At 37.3% G+C, this 19,434-nt stretch overlaps 2 protein-coding genes across 5 annotated transcripts in view; one reads left to right on the top strand and one right to left on the bottom strand.

The window, feature by feature from the left end:
• Nucleotides 1-19,434, bottom strand: part of Mfsd8 (major facilitator superfamily domain containing 8) — an 88,323-nt gene that overhangs the window by 26,395 nt on the left and 42,494 nt on the right. Inside the window, exons 1-3 of one of the 3 annotated variants that reach the window (XM_046459602.2) lie at nt 6,339-6,505; nt 2,059-2,150; nt 55-98 (exon numbers count right to left, since the gene is read on the bottom strand). In XM_046459602.2, the coding sequence (XP_046315558.1) occupies nt 55-98; nt 2,059-2,150; nt 6,339-6,403 (201 nt within the window). In that variant the 5' untranslated portion in view covers nt 6,404-6,505. Of the gene's footprint in view, nt 1-54; nt 99-2,058; nt 2,151-5,934; nt 6,303-6,338; nt 6,506-19,434 lie in introns of those variants that run through there. The other 2 variants (XM_046459605.2, XM_046459604.2) reach the window with 2 other exon arrangements.
• Nucleotides 6,567-19,434, top strand: part of Abhd18 (abhydrolase domain containing 18) — a 39,981-nt gene continuing 27,113 nt past the window's right edge. The window contains exons 1-4 of one of the 2 annotated variants that reach the window (XM_058584067.1): nt 6,567-6,827; nt 11,720-11,827; nt 13,083-13,167; nt 15,523-15,623. In XM_058584067.1, coding sequence (XP_058440050.1) covers nt 11,736-11,827; nt 13,083-13,167; nt 15,523-15,623 — 278 coding nt within the window. In that variant the 5' untranslated portion in view covers nt 6,567-6,827; nt 11,720-11,735. The remainder of the gene's footprint in view (nt 6,828-11,719; nt 11,828-13,082; nt 13,168-15,522; nt 15,624-19,434) is intronic. The other variant, XM_058584066.1, reaches the window with a different exon arrangement.

The raw sequence follows: 19,434 nt of genomic DNA, 5'->3' as shown, positions 1-19,434 counted from the left end.
AAACTTACTACTACTACAGTTACTTATGAAAAGAACAGATAGAAAGGTACAAACCTTTTGGAGATATGGCCATATTGACATTATCACAATTGAAAACCCTGTAAAGAGGCAAACCTGGTTATTTACAATTATAACAATTTAATCACTATTACAGACATAATTTTTGGAATTACAGCATGGATTTTAAAGTATCATTCTAAACCTATAAATTTGTACACACAAATGCGTAATTTATCAAAAAGTGTCATTTTTAATTATTGAAAGGAAAATAAATACTAAAGACTGAAAAAAAAAGAATCATAGTACATGCCCATAATTAAGACAATAAAAGCAGAGAACCTATTTCTCCTCACTCATGTAGTCTCATCTCTAAATGGACATTACTAAAAGCTTTAAGTGTTTATAGCAGACATAAATAGAGGAAAGGCCACATTGTTAGACAGGAAGTGGCAGGCTTTTAGCCTGTGTTCTTTGGGATAGAGAATTCACTGTAAGGGAAGACTAGGAAAAAGGAAAATGGTCACATACAGGGAGTATTGGATATAAAGAACCAAGATTATTCATAATGTACATATCTTTTAAAAATTCACTATCACTACAAGCCTTTACTGCTTAAGAACTTCAGTGAGAAAATGCCAATGCTATTTATCAATTTTACTTGTTTGTTTCTCTCTCTGTATATGTGTGTGTGTTGCTAGAGATCAAATCCAGGGACTCACACAAGTACTCCACCACTGAGTTATAACCACAGCCTTATTTGTCAATTTTAAAGGTTAACCATATCCAATCAGAAATTCTAGAAAGCCTATTTGTAAAAAAGTTTAACTGAGATATAATTCACATACTATACAATTCATCCATTTAAAGTACACATTGGATAGGCGAGTAGTGCAAGCCTGCAATCCCAGAGACTCAGGAAGCTGAGGCAGGAGGATGGCAAGTTTGAGGACAGCCTTGGCAACTTAGCAAGAACTTTAACAATTCAGTGAAACCCTGTCTCTAAATAAATAAATAAATAAAAGGTCTCAGGGTGAAGTTCAGTGATAAAGGACCCCTGGGGTTAAATTCCAAGTACCAAAGGTAAATAAATAAAAAGTATTATTATCCAATGCTGAATCATGCATAGGACTGGCAGGTGAGAAAAAAACAGGAATATACAAAAAAAAAAAAAGTCTACTAGAATGACCTGTTTAAATTTATCTTCTGAAAGAAACCACTTGTAAAAATCAATGCCTACAAATTTAAAGAATCTAAACTTGGAAAAAAGTTAGTTCTCTAAAACATTTCACAATATTGGTAATTCTTATGTTTCCTCATCCTTTTAATTCCCCAGTACTGGGAATTAAACCCAGGGGAGTTCTACCACTGAGCTACATCCCCAGCCCTTTATTTTTATTTTGAGACCAGATCTTGCTCAGTTGCCCAGGCTGGCCTCGAACTTGTGATCCTGCTATCTCAGCCTCTTGAGTCACTGGGATTACAGGTGTGTGTATCAGCCCTCTTATTTTTAATATGGTTACAGATATTGATATTCTGAAAAGATTTCCTTATAAAATTTTACTTTTAAGTAACTATATATTTATAAGTAATGATACTACATTAAAATTCATTAAGCAACACCAATTAATATTCTTATACTTTACTATTTGTATGTTATGGCAATGAGAAAACTAAATTAAGGCTCAAAGATAACAACAACATAAATAAAAAAAAAAAACAGTTAAACTAAACTACATCAAAATTTAATGACACTTCATTCACAGAGTCGCAGCTTTTCAGGAGGGTGGGAGGTTGGGTGGGAGAACGATTTGAGCCCAAGAGTTCAAGTGGGAGTTATTTAACAAGTATAAAGTTTCAATTTTATAAGATGAGTATATTTTAGAGATTGGTTACATAACAATATGAATAAGATATGCTTAAACCACCGAATTCAGATAGGGTAAGATGATAATTTTTATGTTATGTATTTTTCACACCCTAACAGGTAATTTTAAAATATTAAATGAGGTAAAAATTAATTGTGAATTTTTTAAATTTTTTATAATGTCTAATACTTACCTACACTGCTGAGAAACATAGTAAGATACAGAATCCTAATAGATCTCCATCGGCTCTTATAATGCTCTTCAGTTTCTATAATGTCCCATTCTCTAAATGTAAAGGATAAAAAGTAATATAGGTTGAGCATCCTAAATCTGAAAACCCAAAATCCAAAGTCTCTAAAATTTGAGACTTTTTGAGCACGAACACGACACCAAAGTGGAAAATTTTACACATAAACCCCACATGATAGGTCATAGTCAAAACATAAACTAAAAATACTGTATAAAATTACCTTTGAATATTCCACAATCTGGAAAAATCTAAAACCTGAAGCATTTCAGATAAATCTATACAAATTGAATATCCTTGTCTCATTATGTGTTTGGCATGTGTGGTTCTAAAAATAAAGTTCGTTTCTTTTGACAAGTGGCTCCTGAATTGTGCCCAGCCAGACTGCGGCATTTGGTGGCCTGTACGGGGAAGCACTCCTCCGGTGCGCCCCGCTGGAGGCCATGGCCAAAAGAGCAGCCAGGAGCACGAGGAGCTCAGCAACCATCACCATGGTGGGACCGGGGCCTCCAGAGCCGCCTCCGCTGCCTCCACAGCTGTCGCTGCCTTAGCTCAGCCCCTTCAGCTTTTTTTTTTTTCCAAAATTAATGAACTTTATTTTTAGAACCACACAGGCCAAACAAAACAGCTCCTCAGGAAAACCTTCAGAGCCCAACTGCCACCACCGGCTTCCCACAAGCCTCTCAACCTCCCCCACTCCTCCTGCTCTTGAGGCCGATTGGCTGGGTCGCATGGGCGGAGCCAAAAAAGTCCCCCAATTAGCAGCCCCATGGTCTGAAAGGGCGGGGAAACAGCCCAATGAGCATCACTGCAGAGGAGCCAATCAGTTGGCAGTTGGAAGTGCTGGGGCCGCTGTGAACCAATCATCAGCTGGCAGCTGGAAGTTTGCTGGCAGCTGGAAGTTTGCTGGGGCCCCTTCCGCTGTGGCTCTCAACAACTATGAGCAGATCTTTATGTGTTAATAATTTTCTCTTGCTTTAAGTTTGCAAATGGTATGACAGAGATGTAATTTACAAATACTGTTTTCTGCTGTACTAATCATATAAATGAGCAAATTTTAAAAATTTCCATGGATCATATGTAGAAACAGTAAGTATAATTTACCCTTTATTGTATACAGATACTTAGAAGACAGAAGATAGCTTTAAAAAGCAAAACATTTGCACACCATTTTGCTATTGTTGGCATATACAAATCACAAGGGGACGTAGGTTAATAGCAGTACTGTGTTTGCCAAAAAACTTTGAATTCATTATTGAAGAACAAAACAGAATCCATATTCTAAGAGGACAGGAGAAATGTGTGCTCACTGAGGAAACAGTATAATGATTTAACATCTACAGAAATAAGAAAAAAGAAACTGATTCTATAAAGATATGATCAATGAGGACAGAAGCCCCAGTAATATTGTTTTTCACAGAGACTGAAATTGCAAAGAAAACTTGGAAGCACCTATAGCATTTTAGGTTACTCTAAGAGAGAAATAGCAAACTATATTCTGTAGGCCAAATCTAGCCCACCACCTTTTCTGTATGACTTACGAGGTAAGAATACTTTTTACACATGGATATTTTTTTATCAATTTAATGTCTGAAAACATTAATTTTGAACTCCAATTAAGGAAATGTCATTCTCTTAAAATGCTATTCCTCTCATTAATAGACCAATGTTACAAAATATTTTATTCACTTATTATATTTAAAATTTTTTACCAAAAACTTTTGTAGAATTTGTTTTTTTGTTAGTATTTATCCTTATATTCTTGACTTTTACTTTAGGCCTGATAAAGCCTAAAATACTTCCATCTGGGCCTTCCCAGAAAAAGTTTATCCATCACTGTTCTCCTTAATTAAGCTCTATAAAGGAGTCCATTGGAAAGCACTGGAAACTCAAGAGAGGAATTGGAAACTAACCCCTCCATGTCAGCAAATTATCACCAACCTTGTTAGACAACAAGGACTATGGTTAACCAGACTCATGTCTGTGCCAGATAGTCAAATTGAACAAGGCCTGACAGGTTCAATTTGTTAAGGAATCAAATTATGTTTTTAAAGATAGTATACTTATTGAATTATTCTCAAAATATTCTTTTTATTTTTAAAATGCTAAATCTTAGCCGGCCACAGTGGTGCATGCTTAAAATCCCAAGGACTTGGGAGGATGAGGCAGGAGGATCTCAAGTTTGAGGCCAGCCTAGGCAAACTATTGCAACTGTAATTCAAAAATAAAAAAAGAAAGGGGCTGAGGATACAGCTAGTAGTAGAGCACTCCATGTTCAATTCCCAATACCATAAATACATTGTTAACTCTAGAACCTCAAACTGAAGAATTGTTAATGAAGGGAACTTTGAATTAGATGGACCCTAATGAGCATCAGACAATCACTTGGACGAAAGCTAAGGAAAAAAAATCTCTTTTAAATAGGCTTATTTGGACAGAGTCATAGAATGTGCAATATACCATAAGAACACATTTAATATGGTTAAATGTTGAGTTATGACTCAAGGAGCAATCTGTTTGGAAAACAGACAAAAAAAACCAACAAGAAGCAAAAGTGATTCTGAGAAACTCAAATGCCACAAAGTCCATGCACTCAAACGTGCACTTGACTAACAGGAAAGATCTTTAGCCCAAAATCAGAGGAAGTACACAATTCTATTAAGCATAGATACCTGGTTTTCAAAGCCACAGCAAACTAGAAGCCCTCAAATAAAACTAGAGAGAAGGGAGGTTGCTGAGAGCAACAAAAACAGGGGTTGTTGACCAATTACACAAATGAGATGAGGCATATTCCACAAGTAACAAAATAGGCAGAAAAACTAGAAAGCTGACATAAATAATCTTAAAAAGTATAGCAGTGTGCAATAAATTAGTAAGCAGTTTATTGAAACCCAAATGCCTTCACAGACCTACAGGACATCATTGTATTAAAACATACTTCAATGCTGATATTCATTTTAATGATCTCAAGATAAAATCAAGTAAGATAAAACTGCATTTCATATGCCCTGTTTAGTAAATAGAGAACTGGAGGGTTTCAATAAAAGAGATTAAAATATTTGGTGCTGAAGAAGAATTAAATGAGCAAAAATCAAAATTTAGACAGCTTAAGTCTATATATTTATTAATTTACTTAACAAAATAATTATTTGTTTTGAATGAAACAATACTGTTTTATTATTTAAATAATACTATTTAATTCTGTTTTCCTAAAGGCAAAAATACATACGTAACTCTGCAATTTGACAAAAAGTATAAACACTTCTGAATAGCAAGAATTATAAAAATCAAAATACTAACACACGGGTTGTGGTTCAGTGGTACAGCATTTGCCTAGCACTTGTGAGGCACTGGATTCGATTCTCAACACCACATACAAATAAATAAAAATAATTTTAAAAAAAATGCTAGCACGTTATCCCTTAAATATGTAAACATGGGTTTTCATCTGTACATTTGGCGTAGGACAAAAGGGGAGCCCACTTATTTGCTACGAAAGTATCAAGAAGTTATCAGACTATTAAATGAGTCAACACTAAGACCAGTATCTTCAAGTATGGATTAAAACCATCATTTTGTGAAATGTGAAAGTGATCAGTTCTAACTGGCCATCACAGTGCTGTGATTTGGCCATTGCAACTTTACTGCTGTTAAAAGTCAGAGAGGCAGCTTGGGTTTCTCATACATTCTGTATCAAACTCGAACAAAAGAGGAGTCGAGTTGACAAGAAAAAGCTCTCAGGCACGAATGCCTGACATAGGATTATCAAGAGCCTCCAGAAGCCCCCGGTAGTCTAGATGTCACCCGCACAAGGACACTTACCTAGCAGTGGGAGTCTCGCCCAGGAACAAACGCCAACTCCAGCAACCAGCTGCGGTGACCTCTAACCCTCGTCTCGGAGCGGCTTTCTGCTCTCAGTCTGCACGGGTTCCCTCCCCGCCCCTCCCGAGTGCGCCTAGGGGCGCCCTAGCCTGCCGACCCCGGACGACCACTCCCCACTATTCTCAAATAAACTCATTTTTTTTCTGCAGCGCCTTCTTTCTGGGTTTCTTGCTAGGTCGTAAACCCGAACCCAAGGCTGGCCGCGCCGCGGTCTGACGCCCTTCCCCACAGCTGGGAGCAAACCCCGGCTCCGGCCGAGCCGGTTCCCCGGTCAGCGAGGGCGCGGCCCCGGGAGGTAACAGCGGGCCTCCACAGCGGGAGGGTGAGAGGTCCTCCCAGCTCACCTGCTTCCGGATGGGTAGTCTCCTAAGAGCGGCTCCCGTTCAGAATCCTCGCCCGGGCTCGCCATAGTTACAGCCCCCACAGCGAGGCGCGCGGCCAGCTCGCGCGACACCTGACCCCTCGGGTTCAATCCCGGAGCTGGCCAAACAACCTTGCCAGTGCGCGTGCGCGCCTGGTGCCGGAAGTGGGCGGGGCGCCAGCGCTCAGAGGCGGGGAGAAGGGGTACGGCTCCGGGTCGTCGGCCTCCTGCCCGAGTCCGCACTCGCCAGCTTCCCCGCCTCGCGGGGTAGAGCCGGGGAGAGCGGGCGAGGGTCCAGGCGCCGCCCAGCCTGGCTCGAGCTCCTCCCTCCCCACGCCGCCTCCGGGTGCCACCGCCACTATTCCTGGAGAGCCTTCGGTCGGTGCAGCTGTGGGGCTGGCAGAGGAGTCCCGGGAGCGACGGCGGCGCCAGGACGCTCGGCCAGCGAACCGTGGGCTTCGCCCGGCGGCCAGTAAGTCGTCGGCCGAGGCCGAGTCCCGCGCCTCTCGGCGCGCCGCCTACGTGCGAACAGGCAGGGACACCAGGCGCGGCGCGGGGCTGGGGCGCGGGGCTGGGGCGGCGAAGAGGGAGGCCGAGGTGCGGACCCCTCCTCCCCACCTGCCCGCTGGGAAGGCGCCTTGCCTAGGGCTGGCGAGGGCCGAGGCCGAAGGGGGCGTCCCGCCGCGGTCCCGCGGAAGTCCCGCGGACTAGGGCCGGAGCCTTGCGAGGTGCCACTCAGCAGGGCCCGCTCGGGTCGCTGGGGTTTGGGAAAGTGCTTAGCAACGAAAGGCTCCTTATCACAAAGAAGATGGCATTTTTAGGAAATACGGTTGTTCTCACTACATCTAGATGCTATTTCCTTCCCGGTCTTTACGTATTAACATCTTATTCCTACAACTAGGCCTGTAGGCTAATTGGTTGAAGTAGCCCTTGTTTGTCCCGTAAATTAACATTTTATTAGAACTAGTGATTTCATTTGATCCCAACTAGCCTATGAGATAGGAAAAGCAAAGAAATTTTCTATTGTATGGAGCACTAAAGGTCCAGAGAAGAGACTTTCCCGCAGTCGCTCAGTGTGGAAGTGGAGCTCACTGGTCCATTTCACCTAATTTTTTTTTTTAATTATTTTGGTTGTAGATGGACACAGTACCTTTATTTTATTTATTCATTTTTGTGCGGTGCTGAGGATCCAACCCAGTATTTCACACATGCTGAACAAGCGCTGTGACCACAGAGCTACCCCCCAGCCCCTCAACTAATGTTTATAAGCTCACATTGTGTCAGATTCCACATGTTATGTGTGGCATTGCCATCATCTCTGAGCTTTGCCTCATTTGGGAACTTCTGGGCACATTCCACTGGTGAATAGCTAAACTTGAAGTGTCTTCTGTTCAGAATCATCTGAATCTAGACCCGATTAGTTGGTACTTGTTTGGTTGGGTCTTGCAAATTCATTTATAATAGCTGTAATTAGTTCCAACAAAATTCATAGGTAGGAAGTTTAGCATTTTCTAGCCATGTTTTTTCACTGTCATCCATCATTGCCTTTCTTTTAAAAAAATTATTAATTATTGATGGACCTTTATTCATTTATGTGTTTATATGTGCTGAGAATTGAACCCAGTGCCTCACACATGCTAGGTAAGCAAGCTACCACTGAGCCACAACCCCAGCCCCATCATTGCCTTTTTTAATCCCTGGAGGCTAGGGCAGTGTATGGCACATATGTAGTGGACAAAGGAATTTTTAGCCAGTATTGCACTTAACAGAAAGTTTGCTACAGGTATCTAAGCTGAAGGAATGCTTGTTGAATTACCTTACTTCATTCCTACATCCATACATACATAACCTGCTAAAGTGGGAATTTTCTCAAATACACAGAAATTGAAGGTAGGGAGATTAAGTTAATTTGCCTAGGGTCACACAGCTAGTAAGCAACAGTTTAAATGAGAAAAAAACAGCCTTTCTGACTATAAAGCCTGTACTCCTCACTATCATGCTTCCTGTGAAAAGAACAACAAGTATCTTTTCTCATATCTCTTAAAATGTCAAAACATATTCAATTTTTATGTTAATAAAATAATTTGCTATTGTACATTAGGCCAAGTATCACTTAAGTGACTTACTCAAGGTCACACAGCTAGTGGATTGACCCAGGTATTCTGCTCCTTTCCATTGCTGTGTCCAAGAGATGACTTCAGACCACAAAAACACATGCAATGCGTACTTGCAGGACTGGCAAAATCTAAATAAGCTCTAAGTATCTTTTAGGAACACACAGCATTCTTTTTCTTCCTGGTACTGGAGATTGAACTCAGGGTGCCACCACCGAGCTACATCCCCAGCCATTTAAAAAATTAGGGCTGTGTTTAAATACTTAGGTATGAAAGTGACAGGAGATGAGAGAGTACTAGATGGCATGATAGACCAGGAGTGCCACCTTAGCAATAAAGCTCATTTCTAAGAAAGACATTTCATTCCTTGGCACAGTACTAGAACTTCTGTTTTTGTTTCAATTTGTTTTTCCCTTTCACAATGGCTATTTAAAAACATAGATGGCAGTTGTTTCAGTTTGGCCTGATACCTAACTTGAAAACAGTGGGTCTCACTAAATAGCCCAGGCTGGCCTTAAACTTGTGATGCTCCTGCCTCAACCACTCAAGAAGTTGGGATTATAGGAGTATCTGGAATTATAGGCATGTCCCACCTCGCCTTGGCTAAGTAGACAGTTAAAAAAAACTTTTAGCCCTTTGGAAAAAGGAGATTAGATTCTTTCCTGAATGTTTCACATGAGGTTATAAAACAATCCACTTAGTAGATTTCCTTAGATGACCCTTCAAAGTAGATACCCACCACCTCCTAAACAAACCTATTTTCCTAATTTTCTCCAGTGTAAGGTTAAAAATGATTAAACATGTTACACAATGGTAGTAGATTTTTTTTTGGGGGGAGGGGGGTAGTTTTTGGTGGTGGTGTTGGGGAGTGAACCCAGGATCTTGTGTATGCAAAGCAAGCATTCTACCAACTGAGCTATATCCCCGGCCCCCTGTAGTAGATTTTTAACATTGGATATCTAAGGTATCTAAAGCCCTTCTTAGCTACTTAATCTTGTATAGAAAAAAGGTGATTTAAACGTGAAATTACAAAATTAAAAATTAGGTGTCTTTTTTGGAGGGTGGGAATAAATTTCTTGTGCATGGTGTTGTTTTTTAAAGTATTTATGCCTTTGAGGTACATATGTAACACATAAACAACATAAGGATAAAAGTCCTACAGAAATTAGGGCTGTTTAAATACTTAGGTATGAAAGTGACAGGAGATAAGACTACTAGATGGCATGATAGACCAGGAGTGCCACCTTAGCAATAAAGCTCATTTCTAGGAAAGGAATTTCATTCCTTGGCACAGTACTAGAACTTCTATTTTTGTTTCAATTTGTTTTTCCCTTTCACAATGGCTATTTAAAAACATAGATGGCAGTTGTGTCAGTTTGGCATGATACATAACTTGAAAACAGTGGGTCCTGTTTCTGCCGAAACTCATTGGTGTTAGTCCAGCTAGTGTCAGGGCTTTTAGTGTCTGGCGTCGTTCCAGATGGTGCCTCCTTCTGGTAAATTGGAGTTGTCTTTACTCTGAGCTTGGGTTATTATCTGCTCATGGTGATACTGGATACCCTGAGCACAGCCAGCCCTGCCTAAAAAAGACCTGCATAATTAGAGGGTCAGAAAAACCTGGCATTTTATCTTTTGGGGGCTGAAATAGAATTTAAGATTTATATAATTCCAAACCCAAGAATCACGCCTGGGTAAAAAAAAAAAAAAAAAATCATTTCCTTTTCACTAAAATAAAAAATCTAGGCTGGGATTGTGGCTCAGTGGAGTGCTTACCTGGCACGCGTGAGGCACTGGGTTCTAGCCTCAGCACCACATAAAATAAAATAAAGATATTGTGTCCACCTATAACTAGAAAATAAATATTAAAAAAAAAAGATCCATGAGAGCAGGAAAGTGCTTTGATCATCCTTGTAACACAGGGCCTAAAATAATGATTGGCATTATTTCTTAAGCACTTAAGAAGGAAATATTTGTTGAATGGAAAAAGTAAGCAATACTTTCTTAATAGTTCAGGAACTTAAATTTTTATTAAGCCATCCACGATGATTTAGCTCTGGTGAATTAATGATAACTTATAGGAATCTAGTAACCGGAATACCAGTTTATGTGTATTATGCCATAGATATGAATAATATAAACAAAGCTGTATATGCAGTGCTGTTTTTTCTCTAACATTATGTCAACACCAAATTTTTATCAAGAGTAATTGAATAACATGAAACTAGAGAGTGAATAAGTAGTGTTAAAATAATACTGTACTCTAGCTATACTTTGGATTTGCCTAATAAGTACATCATCAAGTAAACATTTGTGAGATGGTATGAATGATTTGGTTTGCTGGTCCAGTCCTAAAAACAACCAATTGCCAGCCCAGTTGACAGTGGGGTAAATTGTACACCTGGGCAGACAAAAAACATTAAGTTTAACTTGAAGTTTGTTAAAAATTAAATATATATATATGTGTGCGTGCATGCATATATATATATACATGCATATGCAGACAGCAATGATGTTCACAAAAAAACATACAAAACGATAAGTACTTAATAAAGTTCACTGATTGAAATGTAAATTTCCATTTTCCATTTATCTAAGTAGAATAAATTCTGAACCTAAATCAGGTTATACACACAAATTGAAACCACACCTTTCAGTTAGAAAAGATGGAGGTGAGTATAAAATAATCTTTAGAAGTAATTGAAAAGAGAGAGGTAAATGGTAGGCAGGTAGTAGCACAGACTAGTACTTGTCCTTCATTGTGGTATACAAGAGGAGTAGTTATAGTGTGGTACTTAGATCTTGAGCTTTGTGTAGGAGTTAGATTATGGCTATTTTCTACTGACTGTGTGACATTTGTTTCCTCCTCCCTGTAACCCAATCTTTGGGAGGTTTAAAAGAGAAAGTGTATGTGTTGTAGTTTTTAAAATAGTACCTGGCTGATAATATAATACTATGTAAGTATTATTTCCTACTATTTATATCCAATAAATATCAGGTACCTGTCAGTCAATGAGCAGAGAATAGAGAGCTCTTGCCCTAGCAGAATGCAGCTTTATGAAGGTTGCAGCTTTTCATTTTCTCCACTTCTGTTCTCATTTTTTCCAAAATCTCATGTCTTACTTTCAAAGGAATAAATTCAAGGATTTACTCTAAATTTTTAATTTCACCTCATCAAAGAAGTAGTTAGAAAATTGACCTGCTATTTGCATTTTTTTTTTTAATTTAACGTCATTTTAAATTTTTCTCCTAGATGCTGTTTGCTACTAATGGGGGTGAGCAAGTTAGATGTTCTATACCGGAGACTTCTCCTCACAAAACTTTTTATCAGAGGATGGGGAAGACCAGAAGATCTCAAAAGGTAATCTTTTTTTTTCCCCCTTGAATACTTATTTTAAGTTTGTTGCTTTAGTAACATTTACATTTTTACTTCAATTTTAAAATCCTTTACGCTCAAAAATTAACTGTCCAAGAAATTAAACATTTAATTATATATGTCTTAATTGAAGTTTTAGCTTATAAAAGGCTGTTTTGTAAATAATTCAGATTTTAAAGAGCTGTCAGAAACACAAACTAAATGTTTATATTATTTTTATTCTTGTTTTTGCAGTACTGATTATTTAACCCAGGGTCTGGTGCTTGCTACATAAGTACTTAAATCAATGAGCTACAACCCCAGCCTTTTTTTTTGGAGACAGAATCTGGCTAACTCACCCAGGCCAGTCTTGATCTTACAATCCTCCTGCCTCAACTTCTTTATAGTCATGCATCCTCATTGCATCCAGCTACAAGCTAGATTTCTAACTTCAGTAATTCATTAGGCAATTCGAGTTCTATGTATTTCCTAGGGATTGACTTTTCTTGAGTAACTTGAGTCTACCCATGGCTGTAAAACTGGGGATTCACTGTAGCTCATGGGCAAATCTGGAATTAATTAATTTTCAGACTTGGTGCCTTTCATTTTGTTTTGTTTTGTTTTTGTTTTTCTTTTTGTTTTGGGTACCGGGTGTTGAACTCAGGGATACTTGACCACTGAGCCACATCCCCAAACTTATTTTATATTTACAGACAGGGTCTCGCTGAATTCCTTAGTGCCTTACTTTTGCTGAGGCTGGCTTTGAACTCACAATCCTCCTGTCTCAACCTCCCCAGCTGCTTGGATTACAGGAGTGCACCACTGCAAGGGCTTCATTTTTAATCTTTATGTGTTCATTATTTTCTGCACATTATTGTTCCTCCAATTTTTTTTTTTTTTTTTTTTGAGATGAGTGTCCAGTTTGGGAAAAAAAAAATCAACTGACCCTTTCCTTAAAAGATTAAAAAATTTCAAAATGGCTTATGAGCCAGGTGCAGTGGTGCACGCCAGTTATCCCAGCAACTCTGAGATATCCCAAGCTGAGGCAGGAGGATCAGGAGTTCAAACCCAGACTCAGCAAGTTAGTGAGGCCCTAAACAACCCAACAAGACCCTGTCTCTAGTAAAACATAAAAAAGGGCTGAGGAGGTGTTTCAGTGATTAAGCGCCCCTGGGTCCCATCCCTGGTACCAAAAATAAAATAAAATAGAATGAATTGGATTTGCTAATTTTTTTCCTTTTTGTTTCCTTTTCTATAATAGACTCTTTGAATTCAGAAAAATGATTGGAAATCGAGAAAGATGCCAGAATCTGGTTTCAAGTGATTATCCAGTATATATTGATAAGGTATTCAAATGAAAACAATACATTTATAGAAGTTCTGATTTAGCATAAATGTATGTGGAGAATAGATGGAATGTTAGAGTATAATAACAATAAACCCTAGTAATGAATGCAGTGGACTTCCATTCAGAATGCAATTTGTACCCTAACCAGATGTAGGGCATTTTTTTTGTTTTTTGTTTGTTTTTTATTATTATTATTATTATTATTTTAGTTGTGGATGGACACAATAGCTTTATTTATTTATTTATTTTTATGTGGTGCTGAGGATCAAACCCAGTGCTTCACACGTGTGAGGCAGGCGCTCTACCACTGAGCTATAGTCCCAGCCCCTAACCAGATGTTTTTAATAATTCTATTCATATATATTTGGAAGCATATATTTGATACTTGCCTAAGTACAAAAAAGTATTTAGGCTGAATCTTTCAGAGTCTTATTTTGTATCCTTAGGCTCAAGAGGATTAAGGTAAATTATTCAACATTAAAGAAGAATAGTAAGTATTAAAGTGGAGTAATCTAGTAGGAGAATCACAACATGAAGAGTTATTATTAATTGTTGAGAAAATGTTAGAAAATACTGTAAAATTAGATAAAATGTTTTTGAAATCATTTAGTTTTTTAAGCAACTACTTGTTTTTCTGTAAAATATTTCTAGATTTATGTATTGGATACCTGAGATGATGTTGGAAAAGGGATACAAATGGCTGAACATCCCATCCCTCACTCCACTGCTGTATTGGATATCTTTAGAACTCTTCCTTTTTTAAAAAGTTTCCCATGGTCAGTGTGATGGCCCATGACTAATCTCAGTGACACAGGAGGCTGAGGCAAGAAAATCACAAGTTTGAGGCCAACCTCAGCAAGTAGTGAGACCCTGTCTCAAAATAAATTAAAAAAGCTCAGCGGTAAAGTACCACCAAGTTGAGTCCCCAGCACCAGAGGGGAAAAAAGATTTCCACTGCTAAGAACAAAATTTTTATGTTGCAGATATCTTCTTGATATCATAACTGTTCCTTCATAGTTTATGGATTTAAAACATTGCTTCCTGACTTAAATTTTCTTCTCTATTTTTTACTTTTTTTCCCCTATTGGAAAAATATATTAAAGCCTTAAAACAAACTAAAGAATACCAAGTAAAAATCAAAAAAACTCCTTTAATTTCTGCTTTCGACCATCTACTTCTATTTCCTTTCCCAGAGGGAATTACTGTTAAGATTTCGGAATATATTCTTAGAGATCCCCCTGTGGTTTTCAAAATTAAAATGTAATTCAAAGTGTACAATTGAGTGTTTTAAAATTTATTAGCAAGATGTACAACCATCACTCTTTTCACTAATTGCAGAACATCTTCCCAATGTGTAATCACTAGTTGTCATTTCCCATTCCCCCTTTCCCCTACCTGCTGGCAGTTACTATGAATTCTCCTAGTTAGGACCTTTCTTTCTTTTTTTTTTTTTTTTAATGTTTTTTGAGTTGAGGATGGACCTTTGTTTTAATCATTTATTTATATGCAGTGCTGATAATTGAACCCAGTGCCTCACACATGCGAGGCATGCACTTTACCACTGAGCCACAACTCCAGCCCTAGTTAGGACCTTCCTTATAAGTAGAATCATATAATGTGTAATTTTTTGTGTTTGGCTTCTTTCACTCCCCGCTTCCATACTGGGGGTTTAACCCAGAGGTGCTTAACCACTGAGCCATATCCCCAGCCTACTTATTTTTTATTTTGAGATAGAAAGTGAAATTCTGAGTTGTTGAGGCTGGCCTTGAACTTGCAATTCTTCTGCCTCAGCCTTCTTAATTGCTGGGATTATAGGCATGAACCACCACACCTGACTTGTTTTGTTTTTTGCCATACTGGGGGATTGAACCCAGAGGCACTCTACTACTGAACTAGATCCCAGCCCTTTTTTATTTTTATTTTTTAATTTTGAGACAGAGTCTTGCTAAGTTTTCAAGGCTGGCCTTGAACTTTTGATTCTCCTGCCTCAGCCTCCTGAGTAGCTAGGATTACAGGCTACTGCATCCAACTCAAAAATTGTTCTTATGATTCTTCTTAGATTGTTGAATGCTGTTGAATTATCTTGACTATTATTTTACGTTGAGTTATTGCCTGTCATTAAATGTGATTTATTATTTATTTTCCAAACTAGACTATAGTAAAGGATCTAGAAGAAAATAGTGTGTGTAGGTAGAAGCTAGGTTCAGAAAGCACAGTGGAGCTAAAACTAAATAGAGTAAGCACTGAAAATAATTTTTAATTTAATAAAATTTTGTATTAGAAAAACATCCATGATAGAATAAGATAGATATCTTAGTCTACTGGAATACATCTTTGATTTCTTTTCTTTTAGATTGAGGAGCAGTCAGACTGTAAGATCCTAGATGGACACTTTGTTTCCCCCATGGCCCACTATGTGCCTGATATCATGCCAATTGAATCTGTTATTGCACGGTAAGAATTTTTGTTCAGGAAATAAAATTAGTAAGTTATTCATGTTCATTAAAATTATATCAACACCATTATATTTCATAATATTACTTAGTAATAAGGCAGATCTAAACCATTAAATGGCTGAATTTAAAAGATATTTTAATTCTTATAAGAACTTATAGTATTATATGTACAAGGATATTAATTAAAGCATTATTTATAGTTGCAAAAAATGGTTCTTGCCCTAAATGTTCAATAATAGGGAAATAATTATCCATAGCATGGATACTGAAACTGAAATGGAAATATGGTCACAATATATTAAAGTTTAAGAAGTTACTACAAATGATTGTATAATTCCATGTTTGTGAACATACAAGCATGTATATTCTTTGTCACACAGAGAAGTTTTCAAGGGAAATATACTAATGTGCCATCTCTGATTATCTCTGGGTGGGAGATTTTGGATTTAAAAAAATTATAGTTTTACCTGGGGAAATTGGGGATAGAGGGTATTTTACTCAATATTATAAAGCCTACATATGACAAACCCCAAGTCAGCATCATAATGGAGAAAAGTCAGGAACAAGACAAGGATGTCCAATATGACCATCCCTAGTCAAAAAGTTTTTGAAACTCTAGCTAGAGCAATTCGGCAATAGAAGGAAATTAAAGGGATACAAATAGGAAAAGAAGAAATCAAATAATTATTATTATTTGTGTGTGTGATGCTAGGGATTGATCCCAAGGCCTTATGCATGCAAGGCAAGTACTCTACCAACTGAGGTATATATCCCCAGTCCTCAAATTATTTTTGTTTGCTGCTGCCATGATCCTATATCTAGAAGATCCAAATATTTCCACTAACAGACTTCCAGAGCTGATAAATGAATTCAGCAAAGTAACAGGATACAAGATCAGCATTCATAAATCAATAGCTTTTCTATATTCCAGTTACTACTGGATTCTAAGAAAGACATCCAAAAACCATTCACAATTTAAAAAAAAAAAAACACCTTTGGGAATTATACAACACTGAAGAACACTGAAAATAGACATTGAAGACCTTAGAAGATGGAAAGACATCCCATGTTTTTCAATAGGCAAAATTTGAATATTGTCACAATGGCCATATTACCAAAAGCACTATACAGATTCAATGCAATCCCCATTGAAATGCCAATAACATTCTTCACAGAACTAGAAAAAAAGAGTACTAAAATCCATTTAGAAGAATAAGAGAGCTGGAATAGCCAAAGTAGTCCTGAGCAAGAACAATGCAGGAGGCATCACAATACCTGATCTCAAATTATACTACAGAGTAACAAAAGTAACAAAAGCAGCATGATGTTGGCATCAATATAGGCATGAAGACCAGTAGAATAGAATAGAAGACAAACCTATATACTTAGTCGTCTGATGCGTGACAATAGTGCCAAAAGTATATGTTACAGAAAAGACAGACTTCTTAACAAATGATGCTGGGAAAACTGGGTATCCATATGTAGACAAATGAATCTAGATTCCTATCTCTCAGGCTGTGCAAAATAAAACCAAGAATCAGTAAGTGGGATGGCAACAAATTAAAAAATCAGCACAGCAAACAATCCTATAGCTAGAAGATCCAAATAATTCCATTATCAGACTTCTTTATGCCTAAAAAGAGCCTACAGAGAGAAAATCTTTCTCTGACAGGGAATTAAAACCCAGAATATATAAAGAACTCAAAAAGCTTAACATCAAAAAATAGCTCAATCAATAAATGGGCAAAAGAATTACACAGACATTTGTCAAAAGAAGCAAGAACATATGGCCAAAAAAGGTATAAAACATGTTCAACATCTTCAGCAATTAGAGAAATACAAATCAAAACTACACTAAGAATTCCTCTCACTCCAGTGGCAGTTATCAAGAATACAAATAATACTAAATACAAGGATGTGGGGGGAAAGGTACATTTATACATTGTTGGTGGGACTGCAAGGGCCTAGGTTCAAACCCCAGTACCACCAAAATGAACAGTTAACTAGGAATGGAACTACCAAGTGACTCAGCTATCCCATGCCTCAGTATTTATTCAAAAGAACTACAATCAGTATCCTATAGCAATTCATCCACTTCAATGTTTATAGCAGCACAGTTCACAATAGTCAAATTATTTACCCTTCCCGGATGTCTGTCAATAGATAAATGGATTAAGAAATTGTGGTCTGAATTCATAATGGAGTTTTACTCAGCCATAAATAAGAATGATATTATGGCATTTGCTGGCAAATGAATGGAACTAGAGAACATAATTGTAAGTGAAATAAGCCAAACTCAAAAAATCAAGGTTGAAATGTTTTCTCTTACACATGGAAGCTAGAGCCAAATACGGGAAAGAAGGGGTGGGGATAGGATATCATAAAGATAGAGGAAAGATCAGTAGAGTGGGAAGAGATTAAAAGGGAGGGAGGATGGGAAAGAGAAAATGTGGAATGAATTTAACAAAATCATGCTCTTCATGTATAAATATACCACTGTGAATTCCACCTTCTGTTTATCTATAAAGCACCAATCAAAAATAAATAAACTGGGGGCTAGGGTTGTGGCTCAAAGGTAGAGCGCTCACCTAGCATGTGGAAGGCCCTGGGTTCAATCCTCAGCACACATAAAAATAAATAAATAAAATAAAGGTATAAAGAAATAAATAATAATGCACTAGTGAAAGAAGAAAAAAATCAGTTTTAAATTTCTACAATGTACAAGTACTTCCTTTAATAGAAAGAAAAGGGCATTCAATTGAGGAAGTGAAAGAGCTTGTAGTAACAGATTAGATTAGACAGAGCACATGATTTTATTAAATAAAACTCCTCAGGATAGTTTGTAATTAGCGTATCAGTTTGTGAATGTAAATGGATATTGTAAGATCTTTAGGTTGTTAGTCATATAATAGTTGAAACTCATCTTTTTTGGACCTTATTTAAACCTTTAATTTGCTTTGTAGGAACTTTCATCAAGGTCACTATAGAGATCAGTTTTTAAATTGTTTAAATTCTAAATAATTGGGGCTGGGGATGTGGCTCAAGTGGTAGCATGCTCGCCTGGCATGCGTGCGGCCCGGGTTCGATCCTCAGCACCACATACAAACAAAGATGTTGTGTCCGCCGAAAACTAAAATAAAATAAATAAATATTAAAAATAATAATAATAATAAAATAAATAAATAAATTCTAAATAAGTGAAACTAGGTCTCTCCTTGGTTTTCCATTTTATGATTTACCAAATACTGTTATAAAGCAGCAAGATATTTTACTTTTCCTGCTGCATTATTGATAATAACCCATTTCTTGTTTCTGGGAAGTGTTTTTTTTTCTTTAAATGTTTTGTTTGCGAGCACAGTCATACAAATAGATGTGTGTGAAAATCATTTGAGAAGAGATTATTCTGTATTGGAGACCTACCTAAATTTTCATGTGAGTGCAGTGGAATTCCAGTTCATTCCAGTAAATCAGAACCTAATAAATGAACCTATAAAGTATGAACTAGCAGCAGGGCAATTTTTAACTCTTGTAGTCAGCTATTCCATTAAGTCTAAGGTATTATTATAAATGTATTTTTTTCTTTAAATAACTTCAAAATATAATGCAAATGTCAAGTAGTAGAAAGAATCAGAACTTTGGAATTAAACGGATAAGGGATTGAACTCTGGTTCCACTAATTATTGATGTAATGACCTTTGGTCAATTACTTAATGTCTAAACCAGGTTTTATAAAGTAGGAATACTACTTATCTCATAGGGTTGTTAAAAAGAATAAAAATAAAAAGAATGAAAATTATGTTCAGGAAATA

Source organism: Marmota monax, unplaced genomic scaffold (assembly GCF_021218885.2).
Source record: "Marmota monax isolate L192 unplaced genomic scaffold, Marmota_monax_Labrador192_F-V1.1 WCK01_AAM20220418_F8-fsc00039, whole genome shotgun sequence".
Classification (NCBI taxonomy): Eukaryota; Metazoa; Chordata; class Mammalia; order Rodentia; family Sciuridae; genus Marmota; species Marmota monax.
This window is presented reverse-complemented; position numbering and strand designations above follow the sequence as displayed.